General features: G+C 36.2%; 1 protein-coding gene across 8 annotated transcripts in view; it reads left to right on the top strand.

Moving 5' to 3' along the window:
- LOC150097964 (steroid receptor RNA activator 1-like) overlaps positions 1-25,605 on the top strand; it is a 159,383-nt gene that overhangs the window by 63,738 nt on the left and 70,040 nt on the right. For all 8 annotated transcript variants that reach the window (XR_016549613.1, XR_016549612.1, XR_016549611.1 and 5 more), the window contains exon 4: positions 4,815-4,917. Coding sequence is in view for 5 of the 8 variants with exons in the window: in XM_090406642.1 (XP_090262768.1) it covers positions 4,815-4,917 (103 nt within the window). In the remaining 3 variants the exon portion in view is untranslated. The remainder of the gene's footprint in view (positions 1-4,814; positions 4,918-25,605) is intronic.

The raw sequence follows: 25,605 nt of genomic DNA, 5'->3' as shown, positions 1-25,605 counted from the left end.
ACTGCTTAGAAAAATTGGCCTACAATTGTCCTTTTGCCCTATTGACACATTTTGCAGAACCTTCTGCAAAACCTTTTTCAGGTTTTGCAGAAGGTTCTGATAAAGGCAGATAAATTAATGCCTTTATCCCACCATGGAGTATCAAATGCTGTGTCAGTGTTGAGTTATCATATCTTGGCAAAACTTGTAGATAGGTGGCTGTTCGTTGTGATGAACACCCTGATTATGTAAATTCCATGTTCCGGAACAGTCAGAATTTGCAGAACATGATTTTTTGACCAAACATCAAATATTTTGGAAGAAGATTAAGATCCTTCACAAAAGTATTCATCTTATGGAATGCTTATACATAGAGAGTTGTGAAATCTTGCTTCAGTGTCTGAATCTGAACAGAAATAATTCTCTGAAATCATCCATTTTATGGGAAATAGTACTTCTCTGCATGTTTCATTGACAACAGTTTTTTAATTAGTGCTTTGTCTCTTGTTTAAATTTGTTTAATTGGGACCTTTCAGACCATGCCTCTCTATATTATAGGAGGGTGGTCTGAAAAGTTCTCGCCCTAACAGTGAAAAAACAAATTTATAATTTCAAAATTATTTTTATTTTTCAACATAATTTTTCCTGAGACGAATACATTTATACCAGCGATGCTCCAGCGTCATTATCCTGTCTCTGTAGTGGTTCTCAGTAAGATCTGCAAAATATCCCTCTACAGCTGCAATCACCTCTTGATTCGAAGAAAACTGCTGACCAGCAAGGAAGAGTTTTAATTTTTGGAAGAGATAGAAGTCAGAGGGAGCCAAATCTGGGGAATAGGGTGGATGTTCCAACAATTCATAATGCAGATCCCTTAATTTTCCCATTGCCAAAACACTTGATTTTTTGCCAAAAGAGATTTTTTTCTTCTGCAAACTGGGTCTTTTCTCACGAATTTTTTCGTCTAGTCTGGTTAAAAGATCCGGATAATATTCCTCGGTTATTGTTTTACCCTTTTCGAGATACAGTGGTACCTTGGATTGCGAGTAACTTGGTCTGCGAGTGTTTCGCAAGACGAGCAAAAATTTTTAATAAATTTTAACTTGATAAACGAGCGACGTCTTGCAATACGAGTACTGTATTACCTATATGCTTTGTCTGCCGAGCGTCACATGATCACAAGCCGCTCGGGATTGTGGGTAATCATCTCGCATGCGCGGTCTCAGTCGGTATACCTCATTTGTATAGTCAACATTCGTGCTAGCGTTGTGACCACGTGAGTGTGCGTAAAGCATTTTTTTATTTTGTGTCCAAATGTAGTGACTGTTCTTTATTAACTGTACTACGACAATGGCCCCAATGAAGAAAAGGGTTGAAAAGGAAGGCAGTAAGAAGAAGGAGATGATTATGGTGGAAGTTAAGAAGGAAATCATCGGGAAGCACAAACAAGGTATGCAAGTGGCCGTCGCAAGTGTCATTGGATAGGTTCCTTGTTAAAGTCACACAAAAAGAAAAAGAGTCAACAGATAGCCGTGATTCCGTTAGTGACAATGAAAGTCGTCCTACCCAATACAATTACTGTAATATGTAATTGTAATGTAATCAATAAATTCGATTACTTTATGTATTTTGTATTAATCATTTTTATATGAATATTTTTGAGTTTTGGAACAAATCATCTGAGTTTCTATTATTTCTTATGGGGAAATCCGCTTTGATATACGAGTGCTTTGGATTACGAGCACGTTTCCGGAACGAATTATGCTCACAAACACCAAGGTACCACTGTAATCAATAAACAAAATGCCTTTATCATTCCAAAACTCCGATGCCATGACCTTTCCTGCTGATGGAACCGACTTTGTCTTCTTTGGTGCTGAACAACCGGCTTCTGTCCACTGTTTTGACTGCTGTTTGGATTCTGGTGTGTAATGGTGAATCCAAGTCTCATCCATAGTAATAAATCTGTGCACAAAATCGGTTTTATTCTTCTTAAAATGCTCCAAGCACTGTTCAGAGATTTTCATGTGAGTGCGTTTTTGATCTGCTGTGAGCAAGTGCAGCACCCATCTTGCGTGAAGCTTTTTCATATGCAATTCTTCATGCAAAATATATCCTACACGTTCTTTTGAAATGCCTAGTCTCAGCAATTTTATGCACTTTGACTCGCTGGTCATCCAATACCATATCATGCACTTGATCAATAATTTCTGGTGTTGTTACACTTTTGGGACGTCCTTCACATGGATCATCTTCAAGGCTGGTACGGCCACGTTTAAACACGGCAGCCCATTTCTTAATTGTTGAAAATGGAGGAGAAGAGTGCCCATAAACTTTTATGAACTCTGGATGAATTTCTATTGGCGTTAAACCTTCTTTTACAAAGAAATTTATAACCGTACCATACTCATTTTTGTCCATTTCAAGGGATACAGACAACACTTTTGCTTCAGACAGCTGTATAAAATAATCTACTTGATAGAATGACTCGCAATTTCACATGGATGCTTATGACAGATTTACCAACAAAAAAAAATAAAAAATCTCTTGCCGATAATGTTGCCATCTATGGTCGAGGCTGAGAACTTTTCAGACCACCCTTGTATATGTGTAGCTCATGAGTTTTCATTATTCAGCCTTCTGGTTTATCTTTTCTACTTGTTTAATTTGAAAGTCATGCTGAAGACTTTGACACTGGCAAAAATTTTATGTTAAATAAAATCTTACATAAGTAATAAATCTGTAGTTAGCTATTATTATGACTCACATTCCCATTCATCACAATTCTATTTTTATTTGCACTAATTTGTTAAATTTTTGACATATTCCTAATATTAACTGGCTCTCATTTTGTGCATTTAAATCTCCAACAGTAATGATTATTTCTGTTGGTTTTGTTTTATCTACAATTTCTTGGAATTCTTTGTAAAATGTATTTATTTCTGTTTCTTATTTTCTCTCTTTAGGACTATAAACACTTATCAAATTTATTATATGTCCTTTTACCTTTAATTCTATATGAATCTTTCTGATATGTAGACAGTCTTTTATGTAGTATTATTGCTACTCCCACTTTTGCTCTTACTTGTTCCATTGTATGCTATTACATAGTTTTGTGCTGTATGCAATTTCTTTTCTTCATTTCAGATAATGCTACTATTTTATTATTTATTTCATTAATTTCTTTAATTAATTTATCTTTGTTTTGATTTAATGATCATACATTCCAAGTTGCTATTTTAAATCTTATCTTCCCAAGTTTATGTTTTCCTTGTCTATCTGTCAATTCTGTATGGTCAGTTTGGTTGCAGTCTTCATTGTCTTCTTAAGCAAGAAACTTTTATATTTTGGGACAGTCAGCTAACCTAGTCTCCTGATGCCCACCACTTCAGCTGAACACCTTAAAAATACTATATAGATTTGTGAGGTTCATGTGACTCATAATCAAGCAATGCTTCTGTGAATTCTGCCTCCCCACAATAAAATTGATATTAACACAGTTATAGTAATGGTAATGAGGGTGCTGAACACTTTCTTGGCATTGTCATAGTAAATCCTCCACTCCTATATTTTCTGAATAACACTACTTTGTATATCGTAAGATTCCTGCTGCCTCAGTGATCATAGGTTTCTCTTCCACAGACTAACTACCATAATCTAGTAGTATAGCTCGTCTCAGGTAACCCTTATCTCTGAATTATAGCATCAAGAATACCTCATAATGGAACATATTTGTAGTAGTGGATTGCCTGCTCTGAGATGACTCCATTCTCTGCCATTTAATTTCTCTTAGATGGCTCCATCGCATTCACGATCTTTGTTGATATGCAAAGATTCTGCTCTTTGCATAAACTACTCTTCCAACTTTGGGAAGAAGGAATGAAGGAGGAGGTGGTGCTTTTTCCTATAATCCATTCGTATATGAGATGGTTTCTTCAGAAGTGAATTTGATGCTGTGTAAAACATCATTCCTCAACAGCATAAAGTTTACTGAAAGAAGATAAGTTATTTTCACTACTGTTAACATAAAATTAACAAAAGCACGCACACAAAAAAAATGAGAATTTCTAATTATTGTGCAATTTTTTAATTAATTAATTTTTTAATCTTCTAGAGTTGCTTCGAATAGTAAAGCAGGTTTGATTGAATTTTTAAAATAAATCATCTCCTCTCCCTCCCTCCATTGGACATTGGTGTGCTTGAGATGTAGAGCGAAATATCTGTGTAACAGGTTTTTAATATATTTACTCTATAGTCTGCAATAGTATAAAAAATATTGTAGTGTTGCATTGAGATGTAGAGTGAAATACCTGTGTAACAGTTTTTTAATATATTTACTTTATAGTCTGCTATAGTATAAAAAAACGTTTTACTCGCTTGATATTTGATTAAGTTATTGTAGAGTGAGTGCTGTAGCTGATCATAGGTAACCTTGTATCTCAAAATATGGCTAACCCTGTATCTTAAAATGCTGGCTGCAAGAAATGTCATCAGAATACGCTAAAAACGGAGTTGAATACAAAGGAAAAAAAATCTTGACAGATATAAATTAGTGACAGAACACAAAAAAAAATTAAAATTTTGATACCAAGTGAATCCTTATGCTTTCAGTCATTCAATGAATATCAAGTGAGTTAAATATTTTTTATACTATTGCAGACTATAGAGTAAATATATGAAAAACCTGTTACACAGATATTTCACTGTGCATCTGTAGCATCCATAATCAGTCTGGATATTGCATGACTTACTGCATATCATTTTCCATATTTTAGTGATATATTTTTAACAATTCATTGCTAAGATAGTAACTTAGATGTGCATATTCATTTTAGAAACATATAACTGAAGATGTAAAGAGGAGGTTGAATATTTTGCAGTCATCATGGACAGGCCTGAGTTCCACTGTGAAGAAAAGAATGTATCAGTTAGTACAAGGTATGAAAAAAAAGCTTTTGTAACATAAAGTAATATTACATAATATCAAGTATAGTCTACAACTGGTGCTGCATCCAAAGCAGTGAACATGTTAACTTTGAGTAATTTATCCCCCTTAAAATGATCTTTGAATTTAGCATCTAATATTCCTTATTCAAAGATTAACTATGTTTTATGCTTAATTACTACTGAGTTGGTCCTGCCGTCTTCACGTATTAAAACAGAGACTGAGTGTGAGACTATCCTTGGATGCTGCATAAGAAGGATGTGAGTGTGAGTAAGGGAGTAAATAGCAGACTTTTTGTTGGAGAGTGGTGGTGATAGTGTTGTGAGTGCAGCAACTGAGTTTAAGCTGCAATTTGGTTAATACTGTATTTGATAATGAAGACCTCCCACGTTGGATCTTTTGCTACATAAAAGTCCAGTAATGTTAACAATAATAATAATTTGCATCATGGTTTTAATCATCATCAGTTTCCTGATATGAACATCCCTTGAGGGTACATCAACAATCTTATCAACAATTTTCCTCTAAATTAGTTTATTACTTGTCAGCACTTCAGTACTGTCATATCTAACATCTCATTCTTCTAAGGCACTTCTGACTGAATCAGTGCGCCTAGACCATGGCCTTCCTCTTCTTCCTCTGGGTCTCTTTCTCACCATCTTGGCATCAAACACCTGTTTTGCTAACCTTTCCCCACCCATTCTATGTAAGTGACCATACCACCTTAGGTTAGCTCTGCTGACACATTCTTAAATGCTAATAATGTCAAGTTCCTTTCTAATATCTTCATTTTTAATATGATTGTGCCATTGATGTCATCAATTCAATCTCCTAAATTTTCTTAGAATCCTCATATCTGTGGTCTCTAGTCTTTGAACAAGTGCCTTATTTCTAATGTAACTCTCAGATCCAAAACTTAAAACTGGTTTGAACACTGTCTTGTATACTGCTAATTTAGTGTTTTGGCAATTTCTCTCTTATTCCATATACATTTATTCAGCTGGCTACCCACCATACCAGCTTTGCTTATTCTGTTGTCTGTTTTCAAATTTAACCTTCTATCTCACTAAAAATTGTGCCTAAATAGCTGAAATATTTTACTTCTTCTACTTCTTATGATCTCCATTGAGAATGCAGCTGCCTATTTTCATAGTTTTGGTCTTTTATTTCTGATTTTCATGCCGAATTTATTATAGTTGTTATTCACTTTAGTTAGAGAATCCTGGATACTTGCACTAGATGTGTTTAGGAGTACAACATCATCTGCATAAAGCAAATTAGTGTTTTATACAGAGCAACACACAGTGTATATTTAAGTTGTCAGTCAGCAGTTACAATTGAAGGAAATACAGGAAGATGGTTTTATGTAAAATCAGGGGTAAGACAAGGATGCACATTATCTCCACTCTTATTCATCATCTATATGGATCACATTATGAAAGAAAGTGGCATTGAGCCTGTATTAGAATTGGAGATTTGGATGTCAAACTTAGCTCTTTGACATCTCCAATTCTAATACAGGCTTAATGCCACTATCTTTCATAATGTGATCCATATAGATGATGAATAAGAGTGGAGATAATGTGCATTCTTGTCTTACCCCTGATTTTACATAAAACCACCTTCCTGTATTTCCTTCAATTGTAACTGCTGACTGACAACTTAAATATAGACCTGCATGTTGCTCTGTATAATTTTCCATTCACGTATTAAGTCTTAAGTGCTGGGAGAGCATCATGTTGGAGGTTTAATGGAATATATACAGCACTAGGAAAAGATTAAAAACTAATTTTCATGCTTCCAATATTTTGTCGATGTCACTGAGACATCTTCAGGGATTACAAATAACACTTGTAACACACACATAAAGACAACACAATACTAAATGAAACATGTGGGTAATTCTAAAGTTCTGTCTAGGCAGTGTGCCCTCTTTGGGAATTTGTAGGTTTCCTAGGATACCAGAGAGGATGTCAACCTGTCTGTCAGGTAGACAGATAGGTAGATCAGTAACTGTCTGTTTAGAAGAACACAAATCGTACATCTGCAAATATGACTGTGGTCAATCTGGCCTTGCAGACCATGTATTGGATACAACCCACAGGATCTCCTGGAAGAAAACTACCATGTTCCACCATAGTAGATTTAAAAAGAAAAGACTGTATTTAGAAATCAACATTCAGAAATCATTTAGAAATCAACCGAATTTAAATAAATACAGATGCATAAAACTTCTCAAACTTTGGGAAACAATAATTGTCAGAGGTCCCACTAAAATCCTAGGCCAACTGCAAATGCCCATAGAGGGCGCAGCACCTAGATAGGACTTTAGAGTCACTCATGTGTTTCATTAGTATAGTGCTGCCTTTGTGTGTGTGTGTGTTACAAGTGTTATTTGTAATCCCTGAAAATGTCTCAGTGACTGAGACGAAATATTGAAAGCATTAAAATTAGTTTTTAATCCTTTCCTAGTGCTGTATATATTGCATTAAACCTCTAACATAATGTTCCATTCATCCCATATAATTGTAGTGTTTGAAAAAGTTTTCTCTGAGTACCTTGTTTTTATGCCTTTTTCAGATCTACAAAACTTAAGTAGTTCCTTTTCATATTTCCACAATTTCTCAATCATTTGTCTTAAAGTGAAAATCTGAATGACTACTATTTTCCCTGAATATTATTATTATTATTATGTGACATCTCCAGGGAATCCAAAGACTCATCGAGGGAGGGCACCTACTCTACAACTCTCCATCTCCAACAGCAATCCTCATCACCTACACTAATGCCATCTACTGCCCACCACCACTAGTATTTTCACAGACAATCCCAAACATCTATGCCCATGGTGAGATTCAAACCCGCAGCTTTTTTTTGGCTGGAGAGCGGAAACGCTAACTGCTCGGCCAACCAGGCCAGCCTAACGTGCAATATAGCTTGTTCTTCTCCAAGTTCCTCTTCCATAGTCTTTCTCAACCTCATTTCAATTATGCTTGCATAAATTTTACCTGGAACACTTAGTAGAGAAATTCCTCTGTAATCCTTACATTCAGCTTTATTCCCTTTTTTAGAGATGGGTACGATGAGAGTGCTACTCCACTCATTGGGAATTCAACCTTCACATCAGGCCCTCTGAATTATGCAGTGTAGCCACTGCAGAACTTTAATACCTCCATACTTAAGCATTTCTGGTAGAATATCATCTACTCCAGCTGTCTTTCCACATTTCAAGTTTTTGATGACTTTTTCTACCTCATGTATTGATATGTACTCCTCTTTGCATTCCTCTTGAAAAATTTTTAGTACAGTTCTGTCACTGTTTGGTTCATTTAACAGTCTTTCAAAGTTAATTACTCCAGTCATCTAGGATATCTTTATCTTCTATTTTCATGTCACCTTTATCATCTTTGATTCCTTTTACAGTACATTTTCTTCAATTTCTAAGCTTTTTCAATAGCCTCCAGAACATTTCACTACCTTCCTTATATTTATTTTGCATACCTTTACCAAAGTCTTCCCCACGACTTTTGTTTAGCTACTTTTACATATAGCTCATTAAACATTTTTCTCTGTATTCTTTTAGGCAATATTCCGACTTATTTGCTAGGAACTTTTGGTATGCTTCCTTCTTTTCCAGACTGCTTCTTTAACTTTTTGTGTCCACCATGGGGTTCTTATTTTTCTGTCCTTGCAGACAATTTCACCACATACCCTCCTAGCTGAATCGATCAATATCTTCTTCAGAGTTTGCCACCGAGATTTTAAGGTTTGGTTCTTGATTTCAAACTGCTTAAAATTTTCTTCAATAACGTTTGCATAGTTGAGTCTACATTTTACCTGTAAAAAGATGCTCAAATTTAATTATTTTTAAAAACTTTCTCACATACTTTCTTTTCAATGGATATACATTGTTATCCTGCTTAGTACAAAGAAATGGTCACTTCCAATTTCAAATCCTCTGTGCACTCTTGTATCCTGAACCAGCATGATGATATTACTATCAGCAATGATGTACCTGTAACATAAAAGAATAATATTACATAGCATCAAGTATTGTCTACAACTGGTGCTACATCCAAAGCAATGAGCATGTTAACTTTGAGCAATTAATCCTCTTTAAGATGACCTTTGAATTCAGTATCTAATATTCCTTTTTCGTATATTAACCATGTTTTTTTTGCAATTACTACTGAGTCTTGCCTGCTTCATGGATTAAAACAGGGACAGAACATGTTGTATAAGGAGAATTTGAGTAAGGAAGTAAAGAGCAGACTTTTTGTTGGACAGTGGTGGTAGAAATGGAATGCATTTCGTGGTGTTTGGTGAGTGTTGAAACTTAGTTTAAGCTGCAGGTGGATTATTATTATTATTATTATTACGGGTATCTCCATGGAGTCAGTAGACTCATCGCGGGAGACCCAAACTAGCAAAACAATATCTGTCATATCTCTTCTTGAATTCATTTACAGACGAAGAGCTCACAACTAAGTCAGGCAATGAATTCCACTCATTCACCACCCTCCAGGCAAAAAACCTTGTTCTGACACCTTTGTTAACCACACTCTGCTTTAATTTCCAGAGATGACCTCTTGTTCTTCCATCACTATCACACAGCTGAAACATTTCCCCTACATCAATCCTATAAAAACCTTTTAGTAATTTGAATGTTTCTATCATATCCCCTCTTCTTCGCCTATCAACCAATCTCTGCAATCCACAAGCTCTCAATCTATCAATGTAGGGAGCATTTTTTATATCACTCACCAACTTGGTCACTCTTCTCTGAACCCTCTCCACAGCCTCCTCATCTCCAAGGAATCCAGGTGACCAGACCTGCACAGTAATCCAAATGTGGAAGTATCAATGCTTTATAAAGGGGAATAATAACCTCTTTATCTCTGGATGTCAGTGTGTTCCTCAACAACCAAGTAATCCTATGTGCAATCTTGGACACCTTGGCAATGTGTCCTCTGAACTTCATCTCCCTATCTACCAATACCCCTAAGTCCCTAGCCTCATCAATCTCTTGGAGTACCTTTCCATCGATGTAGTACACAGCTGGTAATCTTTTAATCCCAAAATGCATGACTTTACACTTTTCCACATTGAACTGACATCCATTTTCTTTTGCCCATTTTACCAGCTTATTTAAATCCTCCTGCAAACTTTCAACATCAGCTTGATTTTTTATTGCACTACACAACTTTGCATCATCAGCAAACAACTGAATATCTCCCTTTAAGCCATTTCCTATATCATTTATATACAAATTAAACAACATTGGCCCAAGCACAGAGCCCTGAGGCACACCACTGGTCACCTGCCTCATTCTGGACTCGGCTCCTCCATACACCACCTTATGGTATCTCTCCCTGAGCCATTCTCCTATCCATATCACCAATTTAATATCCATTCCCATCTGCTCCAATTTGCGTAACAGTGTTCTATGGGGTATCCTGTCAAAAGCCTTAGCAAAATCCAGAAGTACCACTGTGCAGCCAGTTCCTTTGTCCAACTCAGATGTTATTCTATTATGAATAGTTAATAGATTGCTAAGGCAGGATCTACCTTTAACAAAACCATGTTGGCCTCTATAGAGTATCATATCCTGATCCACCCATTCTTGAATTTTGTCTTTAACCAACTTTTCCAATACTTTTACCACTACTCCTGAGATGGTGATTGGTCTGTAATTCAATACCGCAGTTTTAGAGCCACCCTTATGCAAAGGAACCACTTTGCCTAACTTCCACTCCATAGGGACCATACCAGAGTTCAAACTTAAGTTAAATATCCAGGTGAGAGGGGTTGACAATTCATTTGCACATTCACGCAACACCCGAGCTGATATTCCATCTAAGCCTACCGCAGTGTTTGCATTTAAGTTTTGCAATATATTTAATACCTCTGATTCTTTAGCTTCAATTCTCACATTTGGTATTGCTGTAGGTATAGAGATATCCTCACTTGGGTGATAGACTTTTGAAAAGTGATCACTCAGTAACTCGACTATTACATCTGATTTTGTCACCTCAATACCATCAGCACCCACTAAGGTTATCCTTCCGAAGTCATTCTTCCTCTTACTTGCCACATAGCGGAAGAACTCTTTGGGATTACCCTTGCTCTCTCTTTGGCTAAGGTCTTCTCATAATCTGATTTAGCTTTTCTTACTATGCTGGTAACCTTCCTAGCTTGAGCCTTGTACTGCTCATGGGTGTCCTGATCGCCTTTCTCCTTGTAAATTCTCCATAACATTTTATTTTTTTGTAGTTCAAGCTTGATACTACTGCTCATCCATCTAATGCCTGCCTTGTTTGACCTCCTAACCATGGGGACACAATCTGATATTGCTTTCCTCAGATACCCGCTGATTTTATCCCAAGCACTGCTAACATCTTTCCCTTGCAATATGTTCTGCCATGGGATGGCTGCAAGCTCACTCCGAAGCTTGTTATAATTGCCTAACCTGTAGTTCCGTACATACCTCTTCTTAATAGAAAAATCCACAGATTTTGCAACCTCCCAAGTCAATACCACATGATCGCTTTCACCAACTGGAGGTAACGCCAATAACCAGGTCCAACACTCTCACACCACATGTCCCTTCAGTTACGTGCTGTTTCAAGTAATTATCTCGTAGAAGATGTATGAATTCCATTTCCTTTTTGCTACGTGATATTTCCTCCTTCCAATTGATATCACCGTAATTAAAATCCCCCATAATAATCACCAAGCCTTCACTCATTGCACTAAGTTGCTGATGCATGAATTCAATATCTTCCCCCGTACTCCCTGGCCTATAGCAGCATCCAACTGTATATTTGGTTGCATTGGTCACTATTTCGCACCAGACTGCCTCAAATGAACTCTCATTCACATGTCTATCATCATGATATACTACTTTCTTTGGCTGCAACACATCAGCTATCATCAACAGTACTCCTCCTCCTGTTCTATCTTCTCTATCCTCCCTGAAAATACTGTACCCATCACATTCAATTTCAGGATGAATACTATATTTGATAATGACCTCATATGATGAATCTTTTGCTACATGGAAGTCCGGTAATGTTAATAATAATAATAATAATAATAATTTGCATCATGGTTTTAAATATAACAAAAATAGAAGCGAGAATAGGACAAATGAGATCCTCTCATGATTGTTATTATTATATGGAAATCTCCATATGGGGTCCAGAAACTCATCATGGGAGGCTGGTGCAAACTTTATTTGCACAGTCTTAGTCATAGTTCTACTTATTTAGTGACAAAGCATTCAAGATTGCCTTTGGAAACCCATTCCTTTCATTCACAACTCTTCCTTGTTCTCCTTGTTATTATGTATTGAAAAATTTCTTCTGCATTAGTTCTATCACATCCTTTCTTTTTGCCTATCAAACAAATTTGTAATCCACAGATCAGTCTTCATGGAGTAGACCTGTCAATATCTTGGGTACTCACCTCTGGACCATTTCCACCAAACCCAGGTGACTAAATCTGTGCAGTCGAGATGTGGGCATATTGAAGTCTTATGAAGAGAAATAATGAGAACTTCCCGGTCTTTACCTGTTGGTGCATTTACAAGTATGGATAGGTTGTTGCAAGAGATTTCGCTGGCAGTGAAAGTAAATTATACTTGACAAGAAAATATATTCTTGTTTTTATCTTTATTTTCTCCAAGCATGAGAAAACAAAAGTGTGCACATGAAATATCTTTTATCTTCATGACTTAGAAACGTATATATAGAAGCAGTTAATCACTGACCACATTTCCCCACTATCCCATATTGCACAGTGACTCTTTTCAAGCAAGTATAATGACATCCATTATGAGAGTGGTCACTATCAAGACTTTCAACTTTTATTGAGATATTCGGCTGGGAGCTAGACCTATGAAGATTTGAGGGCTAACTTAGCACCTTCATAATTGAAGTCATATACCATATACAGTGGAAATACTCTTAGGGACAGACGTTTTTCATTGTCTTGTGAAACACCACTGCCTTGCTTATTGGCTTCCTGAAGTGACCATGTTTGCCATCTGCCACGTTCGGTTTTCCAAGCAAGGGCTCTGCCTCTCCTCCTCTCATCTGGAGTGTAGGTGACATAATATCCCTTGAAGATATGCCAGTTACATTAGCAATCCATACTCTCTCCATTTGAGGGTACAGCAACACAAGGGTGTTCCAAGGCTGGCTACTGGATAGTAGATGGGATCTAGTCTGAGTATAATAGTAATGAATCAGGAGGCTTCCCAACCAACTCCACTTACTATGTGGGATCATGTATGGAAGGAGTCTGAATATGGTGGTATGCAGGGGAAACTGTCAGGGTCATGACAATTTCCCCATGATTTGGACAGGAGACTTTCTCATTTTGGGTGGTATGTTTGCAAGTCTTTTATCTCTCATTGTATGCCCTCACTCTTTATGTAACTTTTCTATCACAGTAGTGAAAGACAGTATAATGACATGCAGTTTTACTGTAGATTGCTAAATAAAATCTCCCAGAATAAATAATTTAAAAAAAAGCTACAAAAACAATAAAAATCCAACTAAAAAATTAAAAAATCAACAGAATAAAAGCCTTAAAACTTCTTACAAAAAAACCCAAAAAAACACCTCTGCTTTACAGCCATTTTCAACCTTAATGTAAATGACGTGCACTACCCCTTCATAGTCATCCAAACCTAACAGAACCTCAGCTGATGGATGATCTTAAAAACTACTGTCTATCTCAACCCCCTTAACTACAGGTTATACAATTCCATTTGCCAAAAGGGCAGTGCTTGTGCACTCATCAAAACTGACATCTAGAGAATGCAAAATCTCTTTATCAAACTTGTACTTATTTGCTTGCTGTCTTTGTTGCTCCCCAAACTCTGATAACCACTATGGACTCTTTGACTACCTATTTCTAAAGCATTTTCTGTAATGCTTTAGAAATTGAAATGTCCATATAATGGGTATTTGATATGTTGACTTGCTGGACCTCAGACAGGCTTCCCTTCTCTAATTTCAGTGGTCAAGCAGGCAAGGATGCCAAGATATTGCCTTGGCAACAACACAGATAATCCATCTCCACACCAGAGTACAAGACCATCTTCACCATTTTGCCAACATCTTAGACATCTTAATGAGTTCTCCTTTCAAATACACTGCTGATGTCAGTTCTCCTCTTCGTAAATCTGACCATAACCTTGTCCAAGTTTCATTTGCTATAGAACAAACCTTCACTCAGCCATTTCCATTTTGTGACAAATAGGATGATCACTGTAACTTCTGCTCCTCCTTTTCATTGTCCAACTACTATTTCCATTCTCTCTTTCCAAACACTAGCTTCAACTGAATAACAAAAATAATTCTTACTAGAATGAAGGCGTTCATTCTCATTCTGCCTAAAATACCTGACATGGTTACTTGGAACACCTGTTGGTGTTCCAAGGCTGTTAAAAAAAAAAAATTCAGTATAAGTGGCTCAAAACTAAAATTCCAGCATTGCACTCAGCCTATTATGCAGTTTGCAACAACTGGGGAAAAAAAAATAAATAAATAAATAAAAATAAAATAATCAGATTTTGAAAGGATCAGTTGTTGCAAACTTACTTGCCTCCTGTCCAAGTGACACTCAAGCCTTCTCTCCAATATCACTGAGTACAACTCTTTCCCATTTGCGTTTCCCCTGCATTCATCTTCAGATTGTATCATTGTACTATCATCTAACGACATGGCTGATTTATTGATATCACTAGTCTCCAGTTTAATCAGAAGAATCTTGAATACCAACAAGTCATCTGTTTCAGATGGTTTTTGCTTCCAGTGTACTAACAATTTGTTCACTAGAATTAACACTAATGCACTTTTGCCTTTTTAATCTCTCCTGCTCTACTAGCAACCCAATAGCAATGAAAAGCACATATTCAACTGATTTTAAAAAGGGATGATAAAAGTCAGCCAACACATCACTAGTGAATTCTTACTCTTCGCAACACTAATTAGCTGGAGTCTACCAGCTAATTAGTGATCATCAGTATGGATTTTTACTACTCAGGATCCACAGCTGATCTTTTAGCCATTGCCATCCACATTTGAAGAAAAGTTATGTAAAGGTTCGATAAAAATCTTATATTGCTCTTGACATTTCTTGGACATCTCATTGGATCTGGTATAGATGCCTGCTCAGCAAGCTACCATCCTATGGCCTTCATTCTCCTCTTTGCAGTTGGGTTGCCATTGCCTGCTCTGGCTGTTCACTACATATTATTGCAGACATTTTCCTCTCCTCAGACTACCTCACAGTACAGAAGTATCCTAGAATTCTGTATTACCGCTCATGCTCTTCTTCCTTCTCTCCATAAATTATCTCTTACCGATTTAAAATCTATTCTTAGTTTTATTAATATATCAATAAAATAAATAATAATGAATGTATGATTCATGAAAGGGTAAGTAATTCCGATGATAATCAGAAATAATGTATTCTATTGCAGTGTAAAGTGCATATTGATCCTCAGTAAACGAAAGAAAATTCTTAGGAAATCAAGCGAAATATAAATAAAACATAGAAATAAATACATGTAGCAAGCATGTATTTATTTCTATGTTTTATTTATATTTATTTATATTTTATTTATAATATAAATAAAACATAGAAATAAATACATGTAGCAAGCACAACGAATTCTTCAAGATGAGTTACTGCTCCATCAACTTACATATACCTGCACACCTAAATAAATCACCTGATCAATTATTAGTTCATTGGATTACTATTATTAGTTCATTGGATTACTCTCTCCCTATAGTTATTTATTGAACTACCAAATGTATACAATGGCTGTTTGTTATTGGTTAGTTATTTATACTTTGCAAACAAATCTCTTTCCCCCCTCCTTGTAATTTTTTTTTTTTTTTTTAAACCATGCCATCATAAAATCATTAATTCACTTATGAATGTCTAGAATTTATAGGATCACATGCTACTTGCTTCACCCAGCAACTTATAGGACACACATATAATATCACAAATGTTCATCATCATCATTAAATTCCTGCCATGTACCCTCAAGGGGTGTTCAGGATATGGTAGTACTACATGAAAAAAATTACATCATTATTAATTTCCTATCTACAATTTTCCTCCAAATCAGTCTGTTACTTGTCAAGACTCCAACATTATCAGATCTTATATTTCTATCGTCTAGGGCACTTTGTACCGTATCAATCCACCTATATCTTGGTCTTCCTCTGGGTCGTTTTGCTGCCAACCTGGCAGAGAACACTTGTTTTGCTAATCTTTCCTCGCCCATTCTGTTTAAGTGACCATACCACTTGAGATTAGCTCTGCTAACGCATTCCTGGATGCTGACAATGTCAAGTTATTTCCTAATATCCTTGTTTTTAATATGATATTGCCATTGATGCCATCTGTTCACGCCTATAATCTTTCTCAGGACTCTCATATCTGCGGTCTCTAGTCTTTGGTCAAGTGTTTTACTTCTGACCCAGCTCGCAGATCCATAAGTTAAAACTGGTTTGAACACTGTCTTGTATACAGCTAATTTAGTGTTCCAACTAATTTCTCTCTTATTCCATATGAATTTATTCAATTGACTTCCTACCATACCAGCTTTGCTGATTCTGTTGTCTATTTCTATATTTAATTTACCATTTTCAGTAAAAATCGTGCCTAAGTAGCTGAAATATTTCACTTGTTCCACAGGTTCTCCATTCACAACACAGTTGACATTTTCAATGATTCTGCCTATTTTCATTGTCTTTGTCTTTTTATTGCTGACCTTCATACCATATCTATTACAACAGCTATTCGATTTAGTCAGAGAATCTTGCAGACTTGTAGCGGATTTATTTAGAAGTATAACATAAAGCAAAGAGCTAACATTAACTGGTCCAATTTTGATATCATGTTTAATACCACTTTCCTTCATAATGTGATCCATATAGATAATGAATAACAGAGGGGATAATGTACATCCTTGTCTCACACCAGATTTAACATTAAACCATCTTCCTGTACTTCCTTCAATTCTAACTGCTGACTTACAACTCAAATAAAGACTAAGTATTGCTTGATATAATGCCCCATTGACACCATATAACTGCAGCGTATTGAATAGCTTCTCTCTTGGCACCTTGTCATATGCCTTTTCCAAATCGACAAAACTTAAATACAGATCTTTGTTATATTCCCATGCTTTCTCAACTATTTGTCTTAAAGTGAAGATCTGATCCTGACAGCCTCTATTTAGCCTGAATCCAGCTTGTTCTTCACCAAGCTTTCCTTCCACAATTCTTCTCAACCGTTTCTCAAGTATACTTGCATAGATCTTGCCAGGAACACTCAGTAGGGAAATACCTCTGTAATTCTCACATGCAGTTTAATTTCCCTTTTTATATATGGGTACTATGAGAGCTCTACTCCAATCATCAGGAATTCGTCCCCCCTGTCCAGGCTTTCTGAACTATGCGGTGCAGCCACTGTAAGACTCTTATACCACCATACTTCAGCTTTTCTGGTCGCATATCATCTACTCCTGCTGCCTTTCCACATTTCAAGCCTTTGATGACTTTTTCTACTTCAAGTATGGATATGTATTCCTGACTGCATGCCTGGTCAGTGTTTTTTACCACTGTGCTGTCATCACTGCTTGTTTCATTTAACAGTGTTTCAAAGTAATTACTCCATACTTCAAGGATATCTTTTTCTCCCGTTTTCATGTCACCTTTATCATCTCTTACAGCACTCTTTCCTCCATTCCTAAGCTTCTTCAACAACCTCCAGAATATTTTGCCACCTTCTTGATATTTATTTTCTATATTCTTGCCAAAGTCCTCCCATAACTTTTGTTTAGCTAGTTTTACACAGTGTTTAGCATTCTTGCATTTGTCTCTATATTCTCTAAGAGCACAAGCTGACTTATTTGACAGGAACTTTTGATATGCTTTCTTCTTTTCCTTCACTGCCTCTTTAACTTCCTGTGTCCACCAGGGAGTTCTGATTTCAAAAATGTTAATTATTAATAATTTGATAACTAATAATTAAGGAATTGACAGCGTACACTGGAAATATAAATGAAATAAACTTTAATATATATTTTCTGATATTTCGGAAAGTATATATTAAACTGAACTAAATCACATCCCGTACGCTTTCTCAGCCAATGGCTACCCCTCCCCCAAAAATAAGAATCCAAAAAATACTTAACCCAGTTATCCACAACCCACCATCCCCTCCCCTTCACAAAAAAGATTACTCTAAATCCATCACCATTCCCTACATCCGAGGCACCTCGGAAAAAATCAACAAAATTTTAAAAAAACATGACTTGACCACCTGTTACAGACCACATAGAAAATTGGCATCCCTTATTCGCTCCACTAAAGACCAACCACTTCTCCTAGACCTACCTGGTGTATACCAGGTCCCTTGCAGCTGTAAACTGTCCTACTTTGGCCAAACAGGCAGGACAGCAAATATCAGGATCTCAGAACACAAGGATTACATCCGATTTCATAAGTACAGCCACTCTGGGCTTGCAGACCACGCTCTGGATACTTGCCACAGAATAAGATTGAAGAAAGCCACAGTAATACACTGCAGCAAGTTCAATTATGGAAGACTATTCATGGAATCAGCCTCAGCCCTTAGGAACATGCCAATTTGGATGTACGAGACTGCTCCAAATTTGGGAAACATTTATTATAAGAACTTCAGCCCAAAGGCCAAGAACTACCAATATAGCCCGCCAGGGGGCACCATCAGGACTTTAGGAAAACGTTAGCTTCCTAGCTTCGGTTCTCATTTGCTGTTATGTAGTACTTGTGTGCACTTGTCTTTGTAATAAGTTCCCAAGAAGATGGCAACGTGACGTTTGCCGAAATATCGGAAAGTATATATTAAAATTTATTTAATTTATATTTCCACTGTACGCTGTCAATTCCTTAATTATTAGTTATCATGTATAACCAGCGTATAAGCCTCTCAACAAGAATATTAATAATTTGTTTGCTAGTAATGAAAGTATTTCTATTCACATTTGTTTGTTCTTCCTTTATATTTCCCATTATCACATGGCTTATTAATGATGTAATACATTTAGTTTAATCCTTTATCCAAGTGTGTGCAAACAAAGTTTGCGCCTGAAAGTATCTTCAGGATTGAGGTAAGGTGGTACAACACCGGGCAGCTCCTTGCAAAGGTGGAGCAAGCTACCAACACTTCTATCTCGGTATCTCCCATAATGCAAAACACATCTCCTTGCGGATATGTATAATGTTATGCATTAAATGGGAAGGGCCACTACCTAGACTAGTTTCGACCTTTATTGAGGTCTCTTCAGTGGGAGCCAGGCCCAAGTGGAGATACCAAGGCAGAAGCATTAGCAAGGTCATCTGCACCTATAGGAGCTGCCAAACGGTGTGCCACCTTTTTATTAAATTACTCTGGATTTAGAGAAAGATGTTGAAAGTTTATTTTTCACTTGGTCAGACTATAATAAATTTAGTTCAATCCTTTATCCAAGTGTGTGCAAACAAAGTTTGCACCTGAAAGTATCTTCAGAACTGAGGTAAGGTGGTATAACACCGGGCAACTCCTTGCAAAGGTGGAGCAAGCTACCAACTCTTCTATCTCAAAAGTTTATTTTTCACTTGGTCAGACTATAATAAATTTAGTTCAATCCTTTATCCAAGTGTGTGCAAACAAAGTTTGCACCTGAAAGTATCTTCAGAACTGAGGTAAGGTGGTATAACACCGGGCGACTCCTTGCAAAGGTGGAGCAAGCTACCAACTCTTCTATCTCAGTATCTCCCATAATGCAAAACACATCTTACGGATATGTATAATGTTATGCATTAAATGGGAAGGTCCACTACCCACTGAAGAGACCTCAATAAAGGTCGAAACTAGTCTGGTAGTGGCCCTTCCCATTTAATGCATAACATTATACATATCCGTAAGATGTGTTTTGCATTATGGGAGATACCGAGATAGAAGAGTTGGTAGCTTGCTCCACCTTTGCAAGGAGTTGCCCGGTGTTGTACCACCTTACCTCAGTCCTGAAGAGACTTTCAGGCGCAAACTTTGTTTGCACACACTTGGATAAAGGATTAAACTAAATTTATTATAGTCTGACCAAGTGAAAAATAAACTTTCATCATCAATCATCAAAAAAATTATTAATGATGGTTCACATATTTATACCTTTTAGTAATTCAGATATACCAACCAAATATGACATTTACCTTCATTACTGTTTTCTAATATATCCTTAAAAAAACACATGACCCCCCCCCACACCCCACCCATGCAGATTTGGTTACAGTTAAAGAACCATTGTGATACATGACACATCTGCCAAAATGCAAGGACAAAATTTCTGTGGAGTAAAGTCTTTTCTCTTTGTCCCCATCAGATAGTTAGGATGACTGAGAGAGTAATGATTGCCCTGATATGAATGTGTTACAGTGGTTGGGTATGGATGATGTTGAAGCCAAAATGTTGATTACTACAATGTTTGTCAAATGGAGGATGCTATCATCAGCCAAATTATAGATAGGATATGGAGTTACTGAGAGCAATCCATATATAGCAGGAAGAGCATGGACAAAATTATGAAGATCTGAACTGACCACAACGGGACAACTGCATATGCCGAGGAAGAAGAGGCATAGCACTGTAGGACTATGCACATGCTCGGTGAAATATGACGACTTTTACGCTGTCAGCAATTCGTCAGAAAATGCACGATTTCTTCCAAAAGAACAAAATTCATACGATATATAAGGTAATGACTGTTGTAAACAATGAATCTCCCTCACATTTCATTAACAACAACTTACCGGTTGTTAAAGGACCTTGGTTTTGTTTGTGCCACAAGAAAGCAATCATTGGCATTACTTGAAAGGGAAGATATAATTTTATGGTGTCACCAGTATTTCTGTTCTATCAGGGAATATCATCATGTGGGATGAAAAATTTATTATACAGGCAAAACCTGAGTGAATGCCAGTCACACCTGCACTAAAGTTCTCCAGGACACGACAGTAAAAAGTGCTTGTTAAGCATTTTTGTTGGGCTTAACGACAGGCCTGAAAGCACTGAGTGGAAAGGGGTCTCATATAATCATAATGTACACTGGCAGCAAAGACGGATTTGTAAAATTTCAAGGGGGCCCTTGAAATTTTATGAGCGCAGATATCACAAGGTGATTATCATAAGGAAATGGATGGAATGCACTATGAACATTGGTTCACAATGCTTTCCAACGAACATGTTTTTGCCAAACATTGAGCCTAACAGTGTTATTGTAATGGACAATATGCCTTACCATTCTGTTTGACTGGAAAATGTGCCATCTCAGGCTACACGTAAAAAGGACGTTTAGAAGTGGCTGAAGGGAAAAGGAATTGGTTTTGCTTCTGATATAGTGAAAACAGAACTATTGAACTTGGTGGCAAATGTCAAGAGTCAGTTTCAAAAATATCTCATCAACAGTATTGGTGAATAGAAAGGACACACAGTTATTCTTCTTCACCATACCATTGTGAACTGAACCCCATAAAACTCGTTTGGGCACAAATTAAGGAGCATGTTGCAGCTAAAAATAGAACTTGCAAAATTTCAGATGTTGAAAGACTGGTCATGGAAGGATTTCAAAAAATTACTGAGTGCACATGGAAAAGTTGCATAACCTATGTTATTGAAGAAGAAGAAAAATTCTGGGCCCTTGATGGAATGATAGATGAAGTGGTGGATAACATGTGTTTCACGGTAGATGACAGCTCTGAATCTTTATTTATTGAAGATGCACAATCTGATGATACTACCCACAACCTGAGTGGTTCTGAGGAGCTTCCTCATTAAATTAATGAAGAGATATGAGTGTTTATGTATATATTGTTGTAATAAAATATGTCATGTTGCGATGAGTGAAGTTCACTTTATAGCATAAACAATCACTGCTTATCTTAAGCCAGTTTATAATAAACTATATGACATCTACTTTGTTACAGCCTATCAGTTAATTCCTGAAAATTCAAAGGCAGTCGTATAGAGTCATCTTGGCCATTCAATTTCATATTAGCAATCATAATGTAATGTTATACGTAGAATGGTGTGATTCAAGCAAATGATGGCTTTTAGGGATTTTCTACACATGTGCTTAGTTACAAATGCAACATGCTTCACTGTTGCCATAGTATCAGTGAAGTAATATCCTGCTACCCTCATAAGCTGTAACACCTGTAGTATATTTCTTTACTTCCAAGATAGCCTGAAAAAGAATATGGTAAGAATTAATTTTGTTAATTGGTCAAGCTGATGTTTGGGTCAGATGTGGAAAATTGTAATCAGACCATGGCAAGGAAGAATTGTGAATTCTTCCTTCCTATTTGGCACTATTGTAATGCCAAAGAACACCGAGAGTAAGCATGTGAAGGGTGTTCTGTACAAAAGGAAACATAGTAGAGGTTATTATGTCTGAGTTACTGCAAGGAAAGATTTCCTCTACATTATTGCTAAATGCTGCTTTTCCAAGTTTAATGTAGCGTTTAGCAATAATCTAACAATTTAGCAATAACATTGTTAACATAATAACAAAGTATTTCTTTGTAAGTGGAGGTTTCTGTGGTTTAGAAGTTCACATGGTATATTCTGGTAATTGGACCACATTTTTTTATTTTTTTAATAAGCTATATAAAACGCAATGAATTAATAAAAGACCTGACAAGTTTCGTAAGTCATTTGGCTTACATCTTTCTTCAGGGGTAAAAGGTAACTGAAAGTTAAAACAACAAAAAGGAGATTAACAGTTCATACTATACAGTTGTAGCCGTCTGACTATTCATAAAATTAAAAATCAGAATGCAGATTCAAAGCAGTTCTGGGTTTAAACAATGCTGGATGATGCCACATTCTGTTGTTCGCGTTCATAATGTCCGAGGTCTGACTGAGGTATATTTTTAATTAAAGCTGACCAAACTTGGTGGAGAATTAATCCTTGATTTTTATTGCATTGTGTTGGTATTTTAAGCATGTTTGCAGCTTCTTTAAATTTCCTTATGTAACAGTTTTTTTTCTGTGTACGACGTGTTTGTATTCTGCCATAGTACATTGTGGCCAAGACAAATTTTGGGAACAAAAAGGACTGGCTATGGGCTCTTCCCTCCCTCTGGCTTTAGCTAACCTATTTATGGAAAACTCTGAAAATAATGCTTTAAACAATTATCATCAAAAACCAAAAATATGGCTATGCTATGTCGATGATATATTCATCATATGGCCAGGAACAACAGATGAACTCATTGCTTTCAAAGATTACCTAAATAATTTGCATAATAATATAAAATTTCCTTTAGAACAAGAAGAACTTAGAAAACTGGCTTTTCTAGACATTCTATTAGAAGTCAATGAAAAGAATAATAAACTTTCTTTCTCAATATATAGAAAACCAACCAACACAGGAAGATTTCTTAATGCAGCCTCACACCACCACCCTTCGCAAAAGATAGGTATAATAAAAACCCTAAGGGACAGAGCGTATAACATTTCCAGCACAGAGAAACGAAGAATTAGAATATCTAACACAGATCTTTCAAAAGAATGGTTATGAAACCAAGACTATCAAAAAAATCCTCCACACACACACCTCCTACAAACATCTCTCAGAACCAAGATTTCAAAAACGCTATCACGCTTCCATATATCAAAAATGTTACAGACAAGATGGCTAAATTACTTAACAAATATAGCATCAAAGTAGCCTTTCTGCCGCTGGAAAAAATTTCGAGATTTCTACATCCCTTGAAACCTCCTCATCATCCTTTAAAAAAATCAGGTGTTTACAACATTTATTGTTCTTGCGGCATCTGCTATGTAGGACAGACAGGAAAATCTGGGGAAATTTGCATGAACGGACACCAAAAGGATGTACAAAACAGAAGAGAACAAAAATCAGGTCTAGCTTTCCATACCACTTCCACCGGCCACAATGTACTATGGCAGAATACAGACATGTCGTACATAGAAAAAAACTGTTACATAAGGAAATTTAAAGAAGCTGCAAACATACTTAAAATACCAACACAATGCAATAAAAATCAAGGATTAATTCTCCACCAAGTTTGGTCAGCTTTAATAAAAAATATACCTCGGTCAGACCTCGGACATTATGAACATGAACAATAGTACGTGGCATCATCCAGCATTGTTTAAACTCAGAACTGCTTTGAATCTGCATTCTGATTTTTAATTTTATGAATAGTCAGATGGCTACAACTGTATAGTATAAACATTAATCTCTTTTTTGTTGTTTTAACTTTCAGTTATCTTTTATCCCTGAAGATGTTAGTCAAATGACTTATGAAACTTGTCGGGTCTTTTATTAATTCATTGTGTTTTATATAGCTTATTAAAAAAAAAAATGTGGTCCAATTACTGGAATATACCATGTGAAAGTATTTTAAGTACTTTTTCTCTGTCCTGCACATGTGAACAACTATTTCATTATTGAAAATAGAATTAGAGAACAAACATTTCAATATTTTGTGTGTATCCAAATTCAGCACACTGATCCACAATAGCTATAACGCAAATGGGACTGTATATCTGATAGAATGCTTAAATTTTTTTGTTTTTTGTTTAATGTGCCCACCCACAAACAGTGTTTTTTTGTTAATCTGTTATACACTTGTACTCTTGTTGGACTAAGAATGTTTTTTCTGTTTCTATTAATTTTTTATTTTAATATTTTTTTATTTTAATATTTAGGGATAATTAACTAAATTTTGTTAGCTATTAAATTATCATGCCATTATTGCACCTTGGTGATTACCAAGGCATCTTCATAGACACAAAAAATACACTAAGCACAACCAGCAGGAAGGCAAACATTGTGTGTAAAAAGCAGGATTCTGCAGTCCTGACTAGTGCCCTCTATGGATACAGTGTGTGATTGTTTTGGTCTCAAGATAATAATATCTAGATTTTTTGGTTGTGTGAGGCAGCCGAAGAGTAGATTTTATTTGGGTTTGGAGAATGTTGTAGTACTGTGGCAGATTCTAGAAATATTCTCTGATATTTGTCTGTTTCTGTATAAAAGTTTTTTTTTTTTCCCACTGAATCTAGTGCTTTGTATCCATGGCATGATCTGTCATCCCAGAATAGTTGTAGTGTACTTTTTGGACATAGTTTTTAGTATTTTCTAGACAGAAATTAGGAATACTGTAGATACCAGGATTACCTAGATGATGGAAAGGATCTTTTGGTGAGTGGATGAAAGTAACTGATTTTTGGTACGACTTCAAGGAGGCCTGTATATTATATGTATTAAGGATGTGTGTAGTTTTTTTTTTTTTTTAAGTTGCTTTAAGATGTAAGGCAATGGGTTTTTCTATTTTGGGGATGGAGGTTTGGGAGGATAAGCAGAGTGTTTTGTTATTTTGTGAAGGGGGAGGTCATTGGTTCAAATAAGTGTCCTAGATATCATTGATATTTAGCAGAGAGGCTAGTGTGGTCAGAGCAAATGGTTCTGGCTCTATTTGCTAAGGTTTTCATAACACCATACTGCTGGGAAGCTAGGTGATGTGATAAATGATAGCTGTGCCTTCCAGTGTGAGTAAATTTTCTGTAAACAGACAAGGATAAAGATCCATTAG

The sequence above is a fragment of the Typopeltis vanoorti genome, chromosome 16, assembly GCF_054136105.1.
Source record: "Typopeltis vanoorti isolate ZY-2024b chromosome 16, IOZ_Tvanoo_1.0, whole genome shotgun sequence".
In the NCBI taxonomy this organism is placed as follows: Eukaryota; Metazoa; Arthropoda; class Arachnida; order Uropygi; family Thelyphonidae; genus Typopeltis; species Typopeltis vanoorti.
The sequence above is the reverse complement of the archived record's forward strand: the minus strand, read 5'-3'. Positions and strand labels throughout refer to the sequence as shown.